This window comes from Astatotilapia calliptera, chromosome 17, assembly GCF_900246225.1.
Source record: "Astatotilapia calliptera chromosome 17, fAstCal1.2, whole genome shotgun sequence".
NCBI lineage: Eukaryota > Metazoa > Chordata > Actinopteri > Cichliformes > Cichlidae > Astatotilapia > Astatotilapia calliptera.
In genome coordinates this window covers 38814472-38837555 of record NC_039318.1, presented here as the reverse complement: position 1 = coordinate 38837555, position 23084 = coordinate 38814472, and the positions used below count along the sequence as shown (strand labels likewise).

Sequence of the window (23084 nt, the reverse complement as noted above, 5' to 3'; positions counted from 1 at the left end):
AGGAGGACCCCAAGCTTTACTTCAGTTCTTGCTGACTGTTGTTTGACTGTTTTAACAGCCAAACAGATGTTTTTGCCACCATGAGGATTATTTGACGCACCGTTTGTAAAGTGAAACATGTTGAAGTTAACGGCAACATTTTTCCACATTTAGCTCAAAACCTTACAAAAACATGTCTTTTTTGAGTCATTTTTTTACAACATTTAGTAAAATAATTCTAAGTTTTTATATTTAAAAAACAGTTTTAATGTTAAATCTAAAATAATTAAAATAAATAAAAGCTTTATGAAAACCTCCGGTGCAAAAGTGTGCTGGTAGGGGTCAGATTTTGGTATTACCAGTATTTTGCTAAATGTTGTAAAGAATGACTTGAAAAAAACATTTTCTCTACGGTTTTGAGCTACATGTGAAAAAATGTTGCAGTTAATTTCAGCATGTTTCACTCTACAAACGGTGCCCATGAGGATTAACAATGAGGTCTGATATCAATGTTGTGTTTAGTGAACACTGAGAAATGCGCATAGAAAATAGTGAGAATAAGATAAGATAAGACTTTATTGATCCCACAACGGGGACATTTTTGCGTCACCTCAGCTCAGGTACAGATATATGAAGGAAATACAAAAATACAATTAAGTACAATCAATGAAAAAAAGTAAGATACACTATATACAATGGTAGCACACACAGTATGTGATTATGGATATAGTTGGAAATATGGAAGACATAAACTATATAGCTTGGAAGGTCATGGAAGGTCCATTATGCATGAAGTGGTGACCGTGGATGTTCACAGTGTCCAGTGACTCATGACATCGTGATTGAGGAGTTATAGAGCCTAACTGCTGTTGGGATGAATGATCTGTAAAAGCGCTCCTTCCTGCAGCTTCCTGTGTTTCAGTCTCTGACTAAAGGAGCTGCTCAGCCCACTCACAGACTCATGCAGTGGGTGATGTGGGTTGTTCATGATGGATGTCAGCTTTACTAACATCCTCCCCTCACCAACCACCTCCACAGACTCCAGGGGACATCCCAGCACGGAGCCAGACCTCCGCACCAGTTTGTCAATGCTGCTCTTGTCCCTGTCCGTGCATCCACTCCCCCAGCAGGCCACTGCATAGAAAAGGGCAGATGCTACCACAGTGTCATAGAAGGTCCTTAACAGAGTCCTGCAGACTCCGAAGGACCTCAGTCTCCTCAGCAGGTGGAGTCGACTCTGGCCCTTCTTATACAGGACGTCTGTATTTGTTGTCCAGTCCAGTTTATTGTTGAGGTGAACACCCAGGTACTTATAAGAGTCCACTATCTCAATGTCTTTCCCTTGGATGTTCACCGGTGTTGCAGGGGGTGACTTCCTCCTGAAGTCTATGATCATCTCCTTTGTCTTGCTGGTGTTGATTTGGAGTACGTTGGTCTCACACCAACCAACAAAGTCACTGATGACCCCCCTGTATTCCTGATCATTCCCGTCTGATACGCATCCAATGATGGCTGTATCATCTGAGAACTTCTGTAGATGGCAATCATCCGAATTATAACAGAAGTCTGAACAGGAAAGGTGAGAGAACCGTGCCCTGTGGCGCCCCCGTGCTGCAGATTACCGCCTCGGACACACAGTCATGGAGCCTCACATACTGTGGTCTGTTGGTAAGGTAGTCGATGGTCCATGCAGTCGGCTGTTTGCCTACTCCGGCTCCCTCCAGCTTCCCTCTCAGTAGTGTGGGTTGGATGGTGTTGAACCAAGATGGCGCCGCGTATGGTCGCCCTGGTGCTTCAGTGCGTTACAGAACCTGAATGCTCGGAAAGCTCCCGGCCCAGACGGCGTGTCTCCTGCCACCCTCAGACACTGTGCAAACGAGCTGGCCCCAGTGTTTTCTGGCATTTTCAACTCCTCACTGCAGGCATGTCATGTGCCTGCCTGCTTCAAGTCCTCCACCATAATCCCTGTCCCCAAGAAACCTAGGATCACTGGACTAAATGACTACAGACCCGTGGCTCTGACATCTGTGGTCATGAAGTCATTTGAGCGCCTAGTTCTCTCCTATCTCAAGACCCTCACGGCCCCCCTCCTGGACCCCCTGCAGTTTGCATATAGAGCCAACAGGTCTGTAGACGACGCCATCAACATGGCCCTACACTTCATCCTGCAGCATCTGGACTCCCCAGGAACCTACGCCAGGATCCTGTTTGTGGACTTCAGCTCTGCCTTCAACACCATCCTTCCAGACCATCTCCGAGACAAGCTTTCCCAGATGAATGTGCCTGATCCCATCTGCCGGTGGATCACTGACTTCCTGACGGACAGGAAGCAGCACGTGAGGCTGGGAAAGAATGTCTCGGACTCCCGGACCATCAGCACCGGCTCCCCTCAGGGCTGTGTTCTTTCTCCCCTGCTCTTCTCCCTGTACACCAACTGCTGCACCTCCACCCACCAGTCTGTCAAGCTAATCAAGTTTGCAGATGATACCACCGTCATTGGGCTCATCTCGGACGGGGATGAGTCTGCCTACAGGAGGGAGGTTGAACGTCTGGTGTCCTGGTGCAGCCACAACAACCTGGTGCTGAATGCCCAGAAGACAGTGGAGATTATTGTGGACTTCAGGAAGCACACAGCCCCACTCCCCCCCATCATCCTGACTGACACCCCCATCACCTCTGTGGACTCATTCCGCTTCCTGGGTACCACCATCACCCAGGACCTGAAGTGGGAGCCCACCATCACCTCCGCCATTAAGAAAGCCCAGCAGAGGATGAACTTCCTGAGGCAGCTGAAGAAATTCAACCTGCCAACACGGACGATGATGCAGTTCTACACTGCAATCATCGAGTCCATCCTCACCTCCTCCATCACCGTGTGGTACGCTGGAGCCACTATCAGGGACAAACAGAGACTGCAGCGTGTTGTGCGCTCTGCTGAGAAGGTGATTGGCTGCAGACTCCCATCTCTGCAGGACCTGTACACCTCCAGGACACTGGGGCGTGCAGCTCGGATCTCAGCTGACCCTTCTCACCCTGGACACAGTCTGTTTGACCTGCTCCCCTCAGGCAGGAGGCTCCGGTCCATTCGCACCAGAACCTCTCGCCATAAGAACAGTTTCTTCCCCTCTGCTGTTGAACACATGAACAATAACCATATGACTGTTCCCGCCACTAACACATGACCCTACGCTGTGTCACTGCATCATTCCATGTTTGGCACTGATCACCACCTGCACTCATGTATATATCTTTCAACGTAGCACTCTTAATTCTTATTCTCATGTATATATCTCATGTATAGCTCATGCACATATCTTTCTACGTAGCACTTTTAATTCTTATCCCTACTTTTATTTTTTCATGTCTATTTAAGTGCTATTTATGACAGTATGTTTGCACTGAAGCACCGCAGCAATTTCCTAATGTTGTAAACCTGCTCAACATTTGGCAATAAAACCCTTTCTGATTCTGATTCTGATTCTGAAAGCACTGGAGAAGTCAAAAAACATGATCCTCACAGTGCTCCCCGCCTGCTCTAAGTGAGAGAGGGATCGGTGTACCAGGTAGATGACAGCGTCATCCACCCCAATTCCAGAACGGTAGGCGAACTGCAGGGGGTCCAACACTGAGCCCACCAGTGGCTGAAGGTGGTGCAGGATGAGCCTTTCCATGGTCTTCATCAGATGAGAAGTCAAGGCAACAGGCCTGAAGTGGTTGGGCTCCCTGGGGTGTGCGATTTGTGGCACCGGAACCACACAAGAAGTCTTCCACAGTTCAGGAACCCTCTCCAGGCTCAGGCTCAGGTTGAAGATGTACAGGGCCACCTGACAGAGCTGGTCTGCACAGTCCCTGAGCAGTCTGGAGCAGATTCCATCCGGACCTGCTGCCTTCCTTGCCTTCGTCCTCTTGAGCTGATTTCTCACCTGATCAGCTGTGAAGCAGATGTGAGGCTGGGCTGGAGTGGGGGGTGGGGCTCGCTTTGTTGTGGATAGATGTGTGGATAGGGGTGAAGCAGGGTTGTGTTGAGAGGAGAGCATTGCACCCGGAGGGGGGCGGCAAATGGAGGGGGGGTTAATGGAACCTGGGGGGTGGGAGAGGTGATAAGTGGGCTATTGTCAAATCTGTTAAAAAACAGATTCAAGTCGTTAGCCCACCCCCGGCCAGCAGACTCTGTGGCTCCTCCATTGTCCTGGAAATGTCCAGAGATTTGTTTCATGTTCCTCACATTTACTGTCTTTGTCCTGTGAAATGACCTTAGTCAAATAAGCACTGTGATGATCACATAATCTACACAAAGAAAATGTATGTTATCATAAATAATCTTATTTTAGCGAACAGGAAATAGAGCTGTGTGTGTGTGTGTGTGTGTGTGTGTGTGTGTGTGTGTGTGTGTGTGTGTGTGTGTGTGTGTGTGTGTGTGTGTGTGTTGATCAAGCACTCTAAGTCATGGCAGCTGAGAAATCGTCAGACTGACAGCATGGCTGCAGATTGCTTTGACTGCCTCTTTAGCATTTCACAGATTTAAGTCCAATGGAAAACTGATACCTACTATCAGCAATCAATACAGCAGGACCCCCTCAGCACTACTGTGTCTCGCAGCTGCTCACCACTTTGGGTTTTGATGTCGATGCAGAAACACACTAATCATTTCATACCACCAAACCAATCACACACTGGATTTCCTCTCAGTGGTGAAACTTTGGCTTGACTTACATTTTCAGGCTCTTAGCTTGAACAACCATTCTCAGATCTTTCCTTAAAACCATTCAAGCTCCGCCTTTACAGGTTCTTTAAAGTCAGAAAACGCATCTTCGGTACCTTATGTAGCAACAGATAAGGCTTGCAGCAGCCAGCACACACAAAGGGATGCAGAACTGGATGTGCTGTCAGGTAACTTAATGAAGTTGTTAATTCTTTCACTGAGTCACTTGTTTGTCAATGTGCCCTGGCCAAGGGCAAAGCAGTTTTGCAGTATTAGCATTCATCTCTTTGGCCTTTTCATGAATAAATCAGGCTGTTAAAATTGCCACATTTACATCTCATTTTACAGGAGCACAGAAAGACGCTATAACTGCCGATAGTTAGCTTTGCAAGGCTCTTTTCTCTTTGGAGTATCTGTTATCACAGATCCAGGTGTCAGAGGTTTTAGATTTATTTCTTCGTTTATCATGATGCAGAGTACAACATCAAAAACACTGTAACACCTTACAACAGAACTTCAACGCACTGACAACAGGGTTTAAAAAACGATTGTACCAGTGCATGTTCTTCCCAAGTCAGCACAGAATACATTTGAGCAGTGCTGATTATCTGAAACACCTCACTGGCATGTGCACTGGGAACAGCCTGGAGCTGGGGGAGGGTTACAGTGGTGTCTGACCAGCTAGTAACTGAGAACTCAGAGGTTCAGTACAGATCTCATAGCAATGCCTATGCTACCCACATACTGTCTGTAGGTGGGACTGCCACCAACCAAACCGACCTCCTCTAACACCTGTAGCCAGATCTGCTTCCACGTCTGTATCTTATGTTCATTTGTAACACATGCAGATTCTAGGTTTGATCAATTCTATTACCATGAGGTGATCGCTTTCATCAGACACAAACAGGCTATGGGATGCATCAGTAACACACAGCAGCAGTGCTCATCACACTGAACCGAACCAGCTCCAGCTAATCTCAAACCACAGCTCGACAACTACATCTGCACAGATCCTCACTGAGCTGTTAGTCAAAATACTCTTGATACAGAATGGCTAGCTAACAGGGGTCAATCTTTCTTTGTCCTGGAACTCTCTACATCCCCAATCTGTTCCATAGGTCTTCAATCCTCCTGTTGCTGGACATTCATGCAAGCCACATGAATCATGCAGATGCATTGATGTCACAATAACCTCCTGTCACCTGCAGCTATTAAACACTAAAAGCTAAAGAGTGTGAGAAGTACAGGTCCACGTGGAAGTTTCTCTCTATGTGACGCTTCACTTTCCAGAAGTGAGGGAAAAACATTTGTGATGTGTGTGTGTAACGTGCATACAGGATGAAAACTGTGGATGATTCTCCACCACAGTACAAAAACCACCTGTGCCAGAACGTGAGGGGCTTGCAGTAGGGTCCATGCTGCATGTCATCATGTGTTAAACAGCAGTGTGTTATCGTACTCTCACATGCCTGTAGAGGAGAAATGGCAGCCAAATGTGCTGCAGCCAGCATTGACTGTAGCCAGGCAAGACATGGAGCCCAGGCTTACACAGTGTCCATACAGGGCACTTTATTCATACACAACATTAAACATGACAAAAAACCCAACAAACAAAACCAACTAACAAAAATTGCTCTAAGCTACAGCTACAAGGCCTCCTGCAACGTAAAGGCACACAGCCCTTTGTGTCGTTCTTCAATCAGTGTCAAACCAACGGGTGTTAAGACCAAGTGATCCTTGAATTTAATAAAAGATGTCAAGAAACAGTTTTGGAAAATGCGAGTCCATCACATCACAGGTTACCAAGTCTAATCCTGTAACCGCGAATTGGATGGATGATGACTTTTGAGTTTAGTTTTGGTTTCTTTACTTCTCTGCAGTGGACGGATGCATCAGTGAGGGTGATGAGCTAGAGTACCGGGCTGTGGTTGGCTGCTGTGTCATGTGGTACAAGCAGAATCATCTATAGTTCAACGTGACAAATACCAAAGATTTGATTGTGGACATTAGGAGGACGCCTGTTTCAGTCGAGGGGGGCGATGTGGAGGAGTATTAATACCTTAGAGTACACTTTGACAGTAAACTGGACTGACCACTGCCCTCTACAGGAAGGCCCAGACTCGTCTCTATTTTTGGAGGCGTCTGAGATCTTTGAACATCTGTCGGACGATGCTCAGGATTGTCTATAATTTATTTCAGTTTGTTACTGCTCTTATTGTCTTGGAGCGATTGTAACCACACATTTTCTTAGGGATTAATGAAATGTTCTGATTCAACAAAGGAAAAAAATAATCACAAATTTGTACATCGTGCACAGATAAATGTGTGTCAGCATCCCTGGTGTCGGTTTACACAGTTACTCTCATACTAAACTGACCTGTATGTGTGTTTTTCTGTATTAATGCATAACATCAATTTTTCTTTTTGTTTCTATGAAAAGTTTTCCAGTGAATAACTGAACAAATCTTATTTTTGATTTTCTTATTTTGCTGTAATAACGTACCTTACAACATAAAGCGACTGTTGTTGTGATTTGCTTCTCTATAAATAAAGTTGCATTGAATTGAATTAGTAACTTTGACTTCGTTTTGCAAAGAAAAATTTTTTACTCAGCATTTTTTGGAAGCCAGTCAAGTCCTTCAGGGAATGCAGTGATTGACTTGATGTGGTGATTTGGATTGAGGCCTGCGCCACCAGAAAAAGGCAGAGATCTGAAATATTTAATAATAATTTAAAAACTCTTTAAAAAACTATTGGCTCTGGTGGCTGCTGATGTTGATATTTTTTAAGCACTGCATTTTTATGTTACTATCATGACATTAAAAAAACCCCAACTCTCCCTAATTGTCTTAACTAAAGCCTTAAATATTAGAGCTCTCCTGCCTTAAAATACTCCCCACATAGCAGATTAAAAATAGGCTATACTTAAGACCCAAACCTGTCCTTAATCTGTAAAGCCTCAAGGATCATCAAGAGGAAAAGGGAGGCAGGTAATCCAGTAATATATGCATAGAAATGACCTGTGGCATTCCCCATAAAGATAGGGCAGTAAAGGTCAAATAGCCTCCAAACTGCACTAGAGTTTAATTAAAAAGACAGAAGTGCATTTTGAATTAGAATTTTGTAGTGGACGGGCACATTCACTGTTCAGTGAAAAGGTGAGCTGAGCCTGTACCTGCCCATAAGCCATAGCACCATCTTTCTATTCCTTTAATGTCAATATAGACCATTTTATTAAGACCATAAAGGTCAGTCTGGAAGGACAGAGGATATCAAATAAATGGGATGAGAGTAAAAACCACATAAGCTACCACTGGCAACTTAGTTCAACTGAGCTTGAGTCGTGTCAGAAGGTAGAGCAGCTGACAGTCTGGTGTCGATGACAAGAGTGGAACCCAGTTTCAGACACATGAATGGCTTCCCGGTTCTCATCTACATATGTTCCCCCAGTTCTACAAGCTGTTCGTTCTCGTGCCCCACCCTCCCTGCCTGCCAGACCCGGGAACCGCTGCCAGCCCCCTTCGATGCCTTCCCCAGACCGCAGCTCGGTTCATGTTGAAGCCTTTCACCTTCATCTACTAAAACGCCTTCAAACCTAAAATGAGGATGTGGAAGCTTCTTCAGCTCTAAGAGCAACTGGTGGACAGTCCCAGATTTGAAGCCCTATGGGAGTGTCCCTAAGTGGGTCTTGGACCCCCTATTGACCCTCTACCTAATCACATGAGCCAAGGTGTGAAACTGGGTGAGGGTCACAATAAGCCAGGGTTTCAGGTGAGCTCATTGTGAAACCTGGCCCCACCCTATCATGTGATTTCCTGAGGTCAGATGGCCCAGGATGCGAGTGGGCGTTAAGGCGTCTGGGAAGACAGTTGGTGTTGTAAGCCCCGCCTCTGTTCAAAGATGGTCGCTCACAGTGGACATAGATGCTTCTTTCACTCCTCTCTCAAACCATCTGTCTTCTCTGTCCAACATGTGAACATTGGCATCCTCAAAGAGTGACCTTTGACCTTTAGATGCAGATGGACTGCTGAGTCTTGTCCTGTGGAGGTGGCTCTTCTGTGTTGTGCGTTTGTGAAGTGGCTGTTTGGTCTCTCCGATGTAGAGGTCTGGGATACACCACATTGTTAAGTTTGTGTTTTGGAGTTTTGTCTTTGGGATGAACCAGTTTCTGAGCGTGTTGCTGGGTCTGAAGTAAACTGGGATGTCGTGCTTGGAGAAAACTCTCCTGAGTTTCTCTGGGGTAAGCCCAACTAGGATGACTGCATGTTTCAGAGGGAACCTGATTACTCCAAGTTTGTGTTCCAGAGGGTGGTGGGAGTGAAGGAGGAGGTACTGGTCCCTGTGTGTGTGGGCTTCAGGTAAACTTCAATGTTGAGGTTTGACATCCATGTTTGTGTCTGTAGATATAGAATATTTAGGACGTAGGACAAACCATACAATACTGTATAAGGCTCAGCCACCTATTTATTCCATACTTATTCTATACTTGGAAACAAGTGCAGCAATGTATTGAAACATACAGTGTACAAGAAAAACACAGTATTTCCAATTCACTGCCAGTTCCACCATTACCACTTTATTCTCCAATCCAGACTTGACCCTTTCTCAAGGTTTCTTGTAATTAATTAAGGTACTACTCAGGATTATTTCTCCAGGCTTCTTGAAGGACTTTCCAAAGCCTGGTCCAGGGCTTTCCATTAAACTGGTACTTGGTGCCACACGACCGCAGCAGTTATGTGTTGCACAGCTGTGCGCTACAAAGACTCAAAGTCCAAACATCTTTGCCTCCACTTCCTCTTTATTGTTCAGTGGACATGAATTGCAATTCCTCTCCCGGTTGAACATCACTTACACAACACTTCATTTTTTCACTAGTGGCATTCCTGCGACAGAGAATGTGGTCAAAGGCCATTCCCCTGTTTCCTCAGTGGGCACCTGAATATACTAACCTTTCCAATATAAACGCAGTAGTTCATAAATGGCTCTCATAAGTTGATCCTACACTGCTTCAGTAATGTGGGGTCTGGGCTCAGGGGTGCCCATGTCTAACCCATTTCCTGTTTTTCTACCCAGGTATGCTTTGACCTCACTGGCAGTTGTAACGCTGGACCCGTTAAGCATAGACAGGACGCGGACGTGATGACAGCACTACTTTATTTTCGAATGTGATCACACTGTGGTTTTTGTTGTCACTGGGACACAGACACTCCTGTTCCGCTCTCATGTCTCTGCCCCTCTGACTGTCACTGTGAACATATAAAGAGACATAATCACACTCATGTCCCAGCACACCTGTTCACCCCGCCCCTGCGCCGCCCCGAGCTCACTGCGTCACCCCTCTGCAGCCGGCCAGAGACCACACCCACGCCACAGCAGTATGTTTGGGATCACTGTCATCCTGAAAAACGAAGCCGCTGTCAATCAATCCCCCACACTACTGTCTGCAGTGCCGAACCACGACGTGGCCTCCACCGTGTTTTACAGATGGCTTTGCACGGGTGGGGTGGCTGTAGCAGGTCATTTCCTCATTGGAAGGTTGGTAGTTCGATCCCTGGCTGCAGCCCAAATATCCTCGGGCAAGACACAAACTCAAAGCTGCACTCTGATACGTCCATCAGAGTGTGACTGTAGACAATAGAGCTTGTGTGAATGTGTGACTAAGGCAAGTTGTGCGCTTTGAATGCTCAGAGTAGCAAAGTGCTGTATAGGAACCAGTCGCATTCACACACTCACTGTCGCATCTCAATCCCGACCTCTTTTCATCTATTGAACCAGAAATGTAAAATCTGCATCTATCACTCCATAAGAACTGTCGCCACTGATTTCCAGTCCAGTTCTTGCACAGTTTGAAACACCTCAGCCTTTTCTTCTTGTTTCTGACAAACAGTAGAAGCGACGACTGCAGGGCGAGATACAGCTCTCAATTATTTGCTTGGTTTTTTCCCCCTTTTTCTTAACGACATGACGCTCAGATGCTGTTAATGTGCTATAAATGTCGAGCATAGTTAAGGAAACCAGTGCATATTTACTAGGGGTGCAACGATACTCGTATCGATATTGAACCGTTCGATACAGTGCTTTCGGTTCGGTACGCATATGTATGAACAATACAACATTTTAAATTTATTTTATCAACTTTCCTTCTGACGATGCTGTCTGTGTTGAGCGCTCAGTGGATCTGCGTTCGACTACTCCGCCTAGGCTGCACTGTCCAGCGCAGATCCAGTGAGCGCAGCGCAAGCTAGCAAGACAGAAGCTAAGCCCGTTGCAACATGGCAAATTGAACCTCCCCCACCCTCATTCAGATCTGACCTTTGGAACTATTTTGGTCTTCATGTGATGTATGACCCTGAAGGTAAGCGCGTCATGGACTAAAGTAAAACAGTATGTCGGATGTGCCACGCAATGCTCAATTACATGGGTGGGAACTAGTGTGTTAGCGCAGTTAGCTCGTTAACGTGTTGGCCGTCCAGCCCCACGCACGGGGCGATCCGCGGTAGCTCGTTAACGGAGATTTGCCGTGTTGTGGCGTTAACGTCATTTCAAATTAACGCTGACAGCACTAGTGGGAACACAACGAATATGACTGCACATTTACTCCGACATCATCCTAGTGCAAAGACAAGTGGAAGCAGACAAAAACAACAAGCACGCATGCTACAAACTTTACCCGAGTCATTTAGACAGCCGTTAGCACAGGATTCTCCTTATGGGGACCTGATATGTTTAATATGCTGCTGAGAATATAGCCCAGAAGAAGCGTATAGTATAGCTTTTATTTTAAAAGAGCCATTTCTCTGTAATAAACTCTCTTTTCCAATGATGAGTGATTCCTCAATCAGTTAGATTTAGTTTTTTATCCCTTTGTTGTTTCAGCAACATTAAATATTAAAAACTGTACTTTTGAGTTAAAATATATATTTATAATTTGAATAAATGACAAATTAAAAAAGCATGAACATTTTTTTGTATGAAAAAATATCGAACCGTGACACCAAAGTATCGAACCGAACCGTGAATTTTGCGTATCGTAGCACCCCTAATATTTACTACACATTTGTCATATTTGGTTCCTAATTACTTTTTTGCATTTGGGCCACTTAAGGCTTACATCCAGCTTGTCCAGGGCAGAAGGCCATCAGTGCCGACTCACTGCAACATGTGGCCTACATCCACATGCTCACATTAAGAAGGGAGACAGAATGGATGTTGATGGAGCCATGAATCAGTGGAGTTGGTCTAAAAAGACTGAATATTTCAGAATGTCGATTACGACCTTCAATTATTCACTTGAATATCCTGTTCTTTAAAAAACAAGTAATCACACACTAAACTGCTTGTTACATTATTATTATAAATGTAATGATGGAAACAATTTGATCCGAATGAGATTTAAAATACATGAATGTTAGAGGCGAGAGGCTTTTCTATTCGCCGTCTGCCCGCCCCTGCAGATAAAGCTTGACTTGATGTCACAGTCAGGCCTGACACTGATATGGAAACTGACAATGCGTCATGAGCCAGATAAAAGCATGATGCATTTTTCATTTGTATTTACACACAGGGTTACACAGTGACTGTGGAGTAGAAAGTTGATCTCAGTGAGGAGAAAATGTGAACGATTAAACTGACCCATCATGTACATGGAGGCTTATCCCTCACTGATAGCCAGCTTTTCCAAACATTAATAAATCCAGCAGTGTTGATGGTGCTGTGCATTTGCTGGCAGTTACAATCTTACTAAAACCACTGTAGAGGAAAATTGAAGTTGGATTAAAAAATGAATGAACAGATAGATAAATGAGTGTTTTCCTGGTGCTGCCTTTAAAACGGATGCCTACAATTTACAGTTTTCCATTAACAGATGCCCAATCGCCTTTCCACTCCTGCATCCAACCTTGGACTCCTCACATTAGCACCGACACGCACGCCACAGTCTTCCTTTTCTGCACATTTTTAAACTCACATGTGTCAGTCTGTCTGCTCTCCATCCTCCGAGCTTTCATCCCTCTGTACTGTGGAAATCAAATATCAGCATAAACAGTGTTGTCATGCTATTACCAGTATCACCAGTGTAAGCTCTGGTTTCACAGGGGTCATAAAATAATCTTGTTGTATTTTCCCACATTCAGAGAGAGAGTGAAGCACAAAGATCATAGCTTTGACTGTGTTTGCATTTGTGCTGATTCTTCAGGTTTCCCCTGGTGTGTTTATTATTGTTGTTTTTAGTTTTTATTGCAGGTGTTGTGCTGGAGGATTACTATTTCTCTGCTGGTGGGACTACATCGTTCTGGGTTCCAGACGCCTGAAGAATTCTATTAACCTTGATTATGTCAGGCCTAATAACGTGTCACCCTGCTAAATAGAGTGGGGTTCACGTGGAGAAGGATGTGGGTGCATCATGCACTCGACAAAGCCAGCGGATTATAGAAATCTTCTTGTGATGTTGCTAACCTGAGTGGACAGATTGAGATAAACTAAATAAGTAGAAATAAAATAGTTAAGGTTGGTGTGTGTGTGTGATAGTGCAGTCACTGATTGCCCTGGGTGTGGCGGGCCCTGGGTGTGGCGGGCCCTGGGTGTGGCGGGCCCTGGGTCTCTTTGTTGGATGGTGGATGCTGCAGTTTGCTATATTTGCCATTCATTAATCCAAAGGCAGGGACCTCACATGACACTAGACATCCAATCAATTCAGTCACCTTGAACTTTGAAGATGAAAGAGTAACTAATCTCATTCTTCGCCGTCATTCCTGCTCCAAAATACTCCCCCCGTGTTACAGTCTGGATTGCTGTTGATCACAAACCGTTCACATCAAGTCAGTCAAGGACTTTTGTTCTCTGACAGATGACAGAAGCCGGCACTTGTCAGCAGGACTGGTCCTCAGCTTGAACAGTATTGTGTTTGAGCATCTTTCAATGCCAGTCTTGATCCGCAGTGAGCTCTTGTGCTCCCAGTAATCCCCGTAACCTGTCTTTGCTTTTCTTAGAAAATATAAAGGAATCTTTAAGTAAACTAAGTAAGGAATTAAAAAAAATTCCCATGTTGTTGCAGTATATTAATGACTAACCTCGTAATGTGGATGGATTATCTCAGTTGTTCTCCTGACTGAAGTTTGGTCCGTTTACAGCATCCTGCCATCATTCTAACCCTCAAACAGAAGACTTGCATAACATACATGTCCTACCTGCCACGGAGAACTTGTAGTAATGAGAATCGATCTGATCTTCATGTTACTCAGGGCTACCCTCCCGACACTGTTCGTGACTTGGGTATTATTCCAGTCTTGATGTACTCGTTTATAAAAACTGTCTCTTGACATTCTTAACAAACTACTTCTGACCTTTTATATAAATGCAGAGACAGAACGAATAAACCTCACTCTGTACCACCTACAGCTCTGTAAGGACCATCGGAGGTAATGTCCATGAAAATGGGAATTTATTAAGGTTGCTCCAGTTATTAATTGGAGATCTGATACTAGAGGCAGAGCCTGCTTGGCTTGTGCTGCTAAACTCGCTGTTGCTCCTCGACTTGACCAACAATCTTCTTTGTTCCTCACTTTTTGTGCTTTGCTGGAATTCAGCTTGAAAGAGCAAAGTTTATATTTCAATGATATTATATATAATATTTAAATAAACAGGAGGTTTGTCCTGTTTGCTCATTGAACTCAGTTACTGCACTGTTCACATAGTCGCCCGCCCGAGTGTCGAGTTTAACCCTCAAAGGTTGATCGTCATCACAAGGCAGGCGGCGTTTTAAAAGTGATAACTCAGGAACGAGGCAGATGTTTGAAACTGATACAACAGCTGTATCTACTGAAACTCTGACAAGTTTCAATCTCAATGACCTCAAGGTCAGAGGTCAAGTTCACACTTTGTCATGTTATTATTCCAGAATGAATTAAATTGATCTTCAAACACAGTACAGTGGTGCTGTGATTAGCACTGTTGTCTCACAGGAGGTCACAGATCCACCAGGCCGGGGCTTCCTGTGTGGGTTCTCTCCGGGTGCTATGGCTTCCTCCCACAGCAGGGCTACGTTAGTGTAAGTGTCAATGTGAGTGTGAATGTCTGTGCTTGTTAGCCCTGTGACAGACTGGCGACCTGTCCATACCCTCTCCTCCTGTGACAGCTGGGCTTCCCTGTAACCTCAACCCTTCACACAAAAACTCATCATGACAAAGTTTAAAAAGAAAAAAGTTTGCTTGAAATTCTTGTGAATTCTGTTAAATTCAGAACGATGAGTCTGACGGAGCTGCAGCACGGCTCTGTGGACAGAGGAGAACCTTCTGGAAGGGCAAACAGCACAACACCAATCAGGCCTGTGTGGGGGAACCCACTCCTAAGTAAAAGCCACGTGACACCTGGAGTTTTCCAAAAGGCCCCCAAAGGACCAGAAACCAAATCAACTGATTCTGGAATAAGACCATAAACTGACAAGAATACCGTCCGGATGGAAATGACGCCTCTGCATGATCACAAGCATCAATAACTCCACACACTGGTACGAAGAATGTCCCGAACAGTAACAGCACAGTAACACTAACAATCAGTACATGAGTATTGTTACTAACATGATGGTTGATTCATTTGTGCTGGCTAAGGGTGAAACTCACCGAAAGGACACGAGAAAGATTTGAAAAAAACGTTAGTGTGTCCTCGTTTTTATGATCGACGGTCGAATGCATTTAAGTAACGTACATGTTTTGTACTTGAGTATATCTCACTACTTCATACACCACTCCACTGCATGTCACATGGAAATGTACTTTAGTCTACTGCAGCTTTTAGCTTAAGCTTTAATGTTTTTAAAAGATGAAACCAGTGGCTCCACCTAACCTGAAGCTGTGGTTTGGGTAATATTTCACTTATCAAAGTGGACACGAAACACTCCACATATTCAGGGTCATTCACATCACGGAGCCCTGCTCTAAAAACTGTCATAGATTTAACTCCATCCATCTGCTTCTGCTTCTCCTTTTCAGGGTCGCGAGGGCGCTGGAGCCTATCCCAGCTGTCGCAGGGCGAGAGGCGGGGTCCACCCTGGACAGGTCGCCAGTCTGTCGCAGGACCAACACACAGAGACAGACAACCATTCACACCTATGGGCAATTTAGTATCTGCATGCGCTTATATAAATGTAACTTAAAGTTATTTAAAGTAATCAAAAAACAACATTTACATTGTACTGTGTTAACAAGTGTTTTAGGCATAAATACTCTGAGTACAGTCGAGGCAGCTCCTGTGTTTTTTCCTTCATCACATTCTGAGTTACTTTTAATAAGTAAGAAATGTATTACACACACTTTTCATGTGGTTGTTTTTCTGTGAGCTGCATTGTTTACACTGAACAGCTGATGGCACTGAATATACCTCTGTGACTGGACTGAACCAAACCTGCTGTCCTGAATGATCTACAGAGGAAACAGCTGAGAGCTGGAGCTAAAGAGCAAAAGGGAGGAAATATGAACAGTCTCATCCTGGGCAATCAGACGTCTTTCAGCAATAAGGTGGGAATGCTACTCAAGACCACGAGGGAATTCCAGGAGTGCAGTCTGTCAGTTGTCCCAGTAGAAACCACAGAGCACTGAACCTGCTGTAGAGTCATTGTGTATCACAGCAGGCTGAGCAAAGGCTGTAACTAAGGAGTTTTCAGGGTCATGTGATCCACAAGTTTTAAGTGTAATGTTAAAAGTAGAAACTCTAGAAGCACGGGACTCGATGTGGACACAAAGGTAGAGTGGGAAAAATAATACAGTGAGTTCAAACTAGTTTGACGGTGAGAACGCTGTCGAGAACATGTTTCCTGTTGGAGCTGCTGGTCGAATCTGAAGAGGGGGACGAGTCCAACGTTTTGGAGCCCAAACAGAAACAAACGATCCTACAGGAGGAAGAAAAGTCGAGCTGAACAGCAGGTTTATTAGAAATGATCGATGGAAGATGGAAGACAACTACAATGTCTGTGTCTATCGTGGGACAGGATGTTGCCCACTGCTATCAGGGAAGACGATTTGAATTTAAAGAAACTAAAATACTTTTTAAACTTTTGTTTCAGTTACGAATAATAATTGAGTCCGATTTGACTAATCAATAGTGCTTTTCATAACACACTGTATAGCACACACACATGTGCATCTGCATATATCTGTGTGTGTCTATACACGCACCAGGCACTTATTATTATTATTATTAGTAGTAGTAGTAGTAGTAGTAGTACTGGTCGTATTAACTGCAATAACAAAATAATTCCCAATTCGGGTTTAATAAAGTACATCTCATCTTACTCTCTCCTCTGGTCTGTTACTTTGCAACATCTAGCAGGGCAACACAGCAGACACACACACACTCGTTACTGTGTGCTGAATGCAACAAACATGACGCAGTGCAAAAATGCATGTTGTATGTATCACTTTTCAGAGTTTGATTTTGTAAAATTGTAGCAGAGCAGGAAAAGCAGAGTTTTACAGAACATTGGCCAACGACAGCATCCAAACATGAACTCTTACAGCAGGCATAGATCCTACAGTCCCATCCAGCTGTCACCCACTCTCACTGCAAAGATGAAAACAATCTCTCCATTCATAATTCATCTGACCAAACAGGTTTTATCAGTGGTCGACACTCAGCCAATAATACACACAGACTAATTAATGTAACAGATTACTGCTTCATCAGCAAATTAGGAGCCATGGCTGTGTCTTTAGATGCAGAGAAAGCTTTTGAACAGGTAAACTGGGAGTTTTCATTAGAATCTGCACAAATTTGGATGGTTCAGTCTTCATACATTGAATCTAAATGCAGTGTTAGGATAAATGATCTTACTTCCCAAACCTTCAATGTCAGAAGGGCCACCAGACGGGGCTGCACACTTCCCTCCTCACTTTTGGGTGTTTGTATGGAAAAACGTAGATGTTAAAGAAATTCAAAATGAAACTACAGACCATAAGATAAGCCTGCATGCTGACAATGTGCTGCTTTTCCTTTGGAACAAATAAACTCGTCTTCTTAAAACGATCACACTGATAAGTTCTCATCAGTATCAGAATACTCTGTTAGCTGGAGTAAATCAACCGGTGTGATCACCTCCACCACCCCACTGCAGCTGGGTAACATTACAAATTTATGTATACATTTTTCCACCAGCTATTGTTATGATCCAATGTTGTCAGTGTTTGTTTATGTGACTCCTCCCACCAGAGGATGGCTGTGGGTTTTTCCCCTTCTTCTCTTAGGAGGTGGACACCTGGGCGGAGTCTCTTCCTGTCCTGGGATTGGATAATTGGTTGATCACCTCCAGTATTTAACTACCGGATGACAGCCACCTGGCCCCCCCTCTCTACTAGCCTCCACATCCAACAAAGAGCCTGTGTTTTGAGTCATTGTGTCTTTGCCCATTGATGTGCAAGTATAACTGTGTGTGTGTGTGTGTGTGTGTGTGTGTGTGTGTGTGTGTGTGTGTGTGTGTGTGTGTGTGTGTTGTTAGTATCTTAATTTTGTAAATAGCTGTAAATACCTGGTAGGCGTGAGGAGCCATTTTTGTTGATTGAGTTTTCTCCTGTTTGTCATTTAGAAACTTTGGTAAGTGAATTGTCTTGTTTTTCATTTGTGTAGGAAAGCATAGGGACCATCAGGGAGTTCTGTTTGTTATTTTTAACACTGCTCACTGCTGAAGCAAATAAATGGCTGCTTAGCACTTTAAAAGATACTGTTTGTTTTCTTGCTTTGGTGGAGTGGGAGTGGGAGTGGGCCAATTTCTTGTTGCGTTCAATACACGCCCAGACAAAGAACGTAACACTATTGAACTATATTCCTCTACTAAATATGGCAGAAGATGATATCACAGGTTAAATCAACTAAATGTTCTGTCATGGCATGAGAAGTGAATACAACATTTTCAAAATCTGGAATGAACAACAGCAGGTTTGTTGAATAGCAGCTGTCCACACGTGTATCCCAGCCTCAGCCAAGCTGTGCATCGTAGCCAAAGCTAACATGGAAACAAATACATCACACATACAGTCCTCACTGCCCTATGCCCAGTTTGTATATTACTCAGTGGTTGGACGAGTGTATTTCTCTCTGGTCCGCACTGATCACTTCCATCACGTGGCTGGTGGTGCTCAGCTGCAGCCCCAGCTCCCCGTGTCTCTTGCTGGGGGTCTGCGTAAGTCTAGCAGCCTCCTGGGGGCCTGGGATCTGTTCTGGGGGATTCTCCTTTTTCTATTTCTTTGCTTATTGTTCAGTCTGGTGTTCGCCCCCCGACTGATGCAGCATAACATCCACAAGACAATATGAATAATAAAGTAAATAAATAAAACAAAAACGTTAACAAGAGGAGCCTACAGCGAGGCTACGGTGCTCCTCCCGGGAGAGCAAATATGTTTGACACAACAAAGGATTCAGACCATAATTCTGCTTGGACAGGACAAAAACCCCAAACCAAAACGCTGCATAAGGAACAATCCGTTTACTATTATTAATAAATTTGTCCATAGCTGTCAAACTGGCCGAGGATGTGAGAACATGATCACAGTGCAGCATACTGCAGCCACTTCTCTGCAAACAAAACCCGCTAACATCAGGTTTTGTGGGACGTGATGCTGATTCGGTCCGGGCATGCTCTCTCAGGTGTTAAACTCTAACACTACTGAGGACAACACCCACAACATGCTCATTTTACCCCTGTGATGCTATGACAGCATGAACTCTGCTACAGCTTCCATGAACGGTTTATTGTCAGTCCCAAAAGTTGAATCTGTTCATCTGAAACCAGCACCGCTGATTAACAATGACCATTGATCAGTGTGGCTGTTGATCAATGGTCATGATAATTTCCGTATTAATGACCATGAAACTGATGTTGCGGCTCACCGTTAGTCAGAGGTGCTGCTTTCAGTCATTATGCAAATGTGCCGTTTATAAACCTGCATCAGCTGAGACTGAAGTCTCATTCAGTCGACTTTGATGGAAGAGCTGCAAAGAAGAAACGTAACGCTGTCAGAAACCTTCATGTCTTCATATCCTACTCGAACTCCATTAAAACATTTAGCTAAAACAGAAGAGTGACCTCATCACAGCGCTAAGCATCGATGTGAAATTACAAAACTTTCATTCTCACAAATCCAAAAATTTAACAATTTCACAAACCGCATGCAGATTAAACTTCAAGGTTGTAATGGCGGCTCGCCATAAACTACAAGCTGATTTAACATGAACGTAACTTCAAAAACAACAGCAGCTGTTTCCTGACATCAGCCCACAGGAGGCCACGACAACACAGAAAGGATCGAACTTAAAGTGTTTCAGTATCTTCAGAATCGTCTTTGTGATGACGTAAAGTCAGAAATGGATATATTTGAAATTTTAATAATAATAATAGTTACATTCTTTAAAAAGATTTTAATTGGAAATAATTCATTTTTATTGGCTCCAGCCACCCACGACCCTGATGGATAATTAATGTTTGATTTATTCAAAAGCTTCTAACAAAGATGATTGTTAGAAGGGAAACACTTACTGTTGCTAATGTTTACTGCATTACAGTGGATGAAAAAACAATTCATTGCAGTGTTAAAATAAATAAATAATTAAAACCTTGTCTGTAAAATTAAAAAATGATTAGTTCCAGATTTTATTCCCATTTAAAGAAGTTAAATGATCCAGTGTTTTATTATCAGTTATACTTACAAATATACCAACGATTGTGTTTCTATACAGGAGCACAGAAACACTCGATTTCTGCCAAATAAAATCTTCTATTTCTATTTGTACGTATCGAAACTACAGTCTGTTCCAGTGAATATGCAGACCACGTGAACACACTTGGTTACACAGTACTACTGAAACGCACACACTGATAAATAGATAAAATATTACACAAAAAGAGAGCATGAATCGTTTGGTCATAATGAAATGTTGCTGTGCACCAATTAGGTTCGAGAGATAATGAATTACTGTGACGAGGTTTATTGTTTCCGGTGCTTTGACTCTTTGTGACTGTTGTTACAGAATCACTAACTTATTTATTTTCTGCTGTTTTTGTACTTATCACACACGTGCCCACAGAGACAGAGTCTGAAAATGAAAATAAAATATTCACATTTTTAGATACAAACGAATAAGTTTCCTTTTTAAAATTTAGTAACAACAGTTCTTATGTTGCAGTTGCCGTCACAGTAGTAAAATACTCCACCATGTCCCAGTTTGTAGGCGAGAGAAGCTATAAAGGACGTGTCACTGCTAATGTGAAATAACGTTTCTATTTATGGGTCGGACTGCGCGGAAAATCAAGTAAAAGTTCTTCAGGCACTTTATTACCTTTTAACTTTATTAATCATGATAATGTTTCAATATCAGAGTTGCTGCCATTTCCAATAAAATCATCACATTTCAGCGAGTAGATACATTAATATTGTAACATCATGCTGTCAGTCTTTTTTTAAAGAATTATGTACATAACTGACCCTTGTTATTCCGATACACCGATGCAGTTACTACCTGGAACCAATTTAGGAAGATTGGCTCACACTCCTGTGATGGTTACTAGTGCCTGTTTAAAAAGATTATATATGAAACAAAATACTAAGAAGATAAAAATAAAATACATATTGAAAATACAATCGAACATTTAACACTTGGTGTGCTGCGTTCGCTTACTGCCAAAACGTCAGCGGTCTCTCTTACCGTAGGTAGTCTCTTCGACACAGGATGAGATTGGCTTTGGTGTACAGAGTGGATCCCACCTCGCCCAGTCTGCAATCACAGCAGGCACACTTGAGGCAGTCCTCGTGCCAGTACTTATCGAGAGCCTTCAGCAGGTAGCGGTCCTTGATCTTCCGGTTACAGCCGGCACAGCCTTTAGGCTTGGTGTCCGGCTGGACGGAAAGCATTTGTATACCTGGGAGAAGCACAAACAAAGCTTTAAAATCATCGAGCAGGTAAACACATGAAGGATCACAGAACGATTAAATGAAAAAAAATCAAAACCTGGATAAACAGAGAACTAGACCTCAAGTTACATACATGTAATGCACTGTTTAAAATCATGGCAATTAAGAACATTGACAAGAAAAGTGAAATAAGACATAAAATCAGGGATAATGTGCTTTGATTTTAATGCAGCCCTCAGTCTTACACTGTCGTGTTTGTACAGTCAGTGTTATCACAAAATGCTCAGAGTTACAGATTTGTTTTTTAATTGGGAACTGTGATGACATTTACTACATGTATGTATGTTGTAGGTATGTGTGTGTGGTGTTTTCCTTTATTTGGGAATATTTACAATAAGAGCTCCGTAGTGTAGTGGTTTACAGATCGGCCCCGTCCAGAGAAGACATAAATACCTTTGGGCTTTTGCACCTGTTGTAAGAAAAATCTGGCAAATCAAACATGCAAAGCTGCTGTGAATCAGGGAGCAGTTCAAAGTAGATCCAGAATGAGGTTTAGTGCAAAGACTGCAGCAGCTTCCATAAAGGTGTTACAGTAAAGACGAGCTGTGCAACATTTATAATTCAGACTGAAACAACAGTTTCCCTGATTAGCACATCAGTCAGAGCAGGATGTGGTGCATTGTTTGATTAAAGAAACACTTCTTACAGGAACCCGACACTTTTCTGACCTTAGCACACATGTTTGCCTTACATTTGATTATGTCCAGGCAGAGCAGCTTTTACACAACCATGAATGAAAACACTGAGTTTCAGTGCATGCCCACACAGACCCCACGCCACAGTTTCCCAGCTCTTTTGCACCTTAGTCTTTGGGGGTGTGGTTAGAGCCGAGGAGGTTTGCAGTGGCCTGTATTGTTTGGCCTGAGCTAACTATGGGAAGCCTTTGTTGGGCCGTTGAGGCGGTGAGAAGGTGGGGGTCACTGAGTTTTTGCATGAGGCTGGAATTAGTATTCTCCTGCCATTCTCCGAGGAGTGGCACGGTCCCACTCCCCTTTGTCCCCCACCCCCGCCCACACACACAGACCACAGTGTTTAAGCTGCATGTTTAGCTCGGGTCATCTTTAAATATTAAAACCTGTCAGAGTTTGAGGGCTGCACCGTGTCGCTGTAGTCGTTTGTCCTTTGAGGTTACTAACATAGTTTTATTATGTTAGTTGGCTTAGTTGTAAGTGCAGACTGATCAGTATTTATTACCAGATAACTTGAACCTGCTGTTCACTGGAATAAACACAGCGTCCTCTATCGTGTTTAAATGTCACATGAAAACTGCGTTGAATGTGTTCAGCAGCAGGAAACGATGCAGTTTGAATGACATGTGTTTACAAACTATTAATAATCTGTAAAAACAGATGTGCGTCCTTTTAATCTCCCACAAATTCTGTAAAAAGTTAGTTTTTCTCGCCGCGGTGCGGGAGGCGGCTCAGCTCGTTTGTGTTGTGTTGGGGCTGCCGATT

The 23084-nt window shown here is 43.6% G+C and overlaps 1 protein-coding gene across 4 annotated transcripts in view; it reads right to left on the bottom strand.

Annotated features, from left to right (window-relative positions):
- Nucleotides 1-23084, bottom strand: part of lmo3 (LIM domain only 3) — a 51171-nt gene that overhangs the window by 24569 nt on the left and 3518 nt on the right. For all 4 annotated transcript variants that reach the window (XM_026146771.1, XM_026146772.1, XM_026146774.1 and 1 more), the window contains one exon: nt 21365-21578. In XM_026146771.1, coding sequence (XP_026002556.1) covers nt 21365-21578 — 214 coding nt within the window. The remainder of the gene's footprint in view (nt 1-21364; nt 21579-23084) is intronic.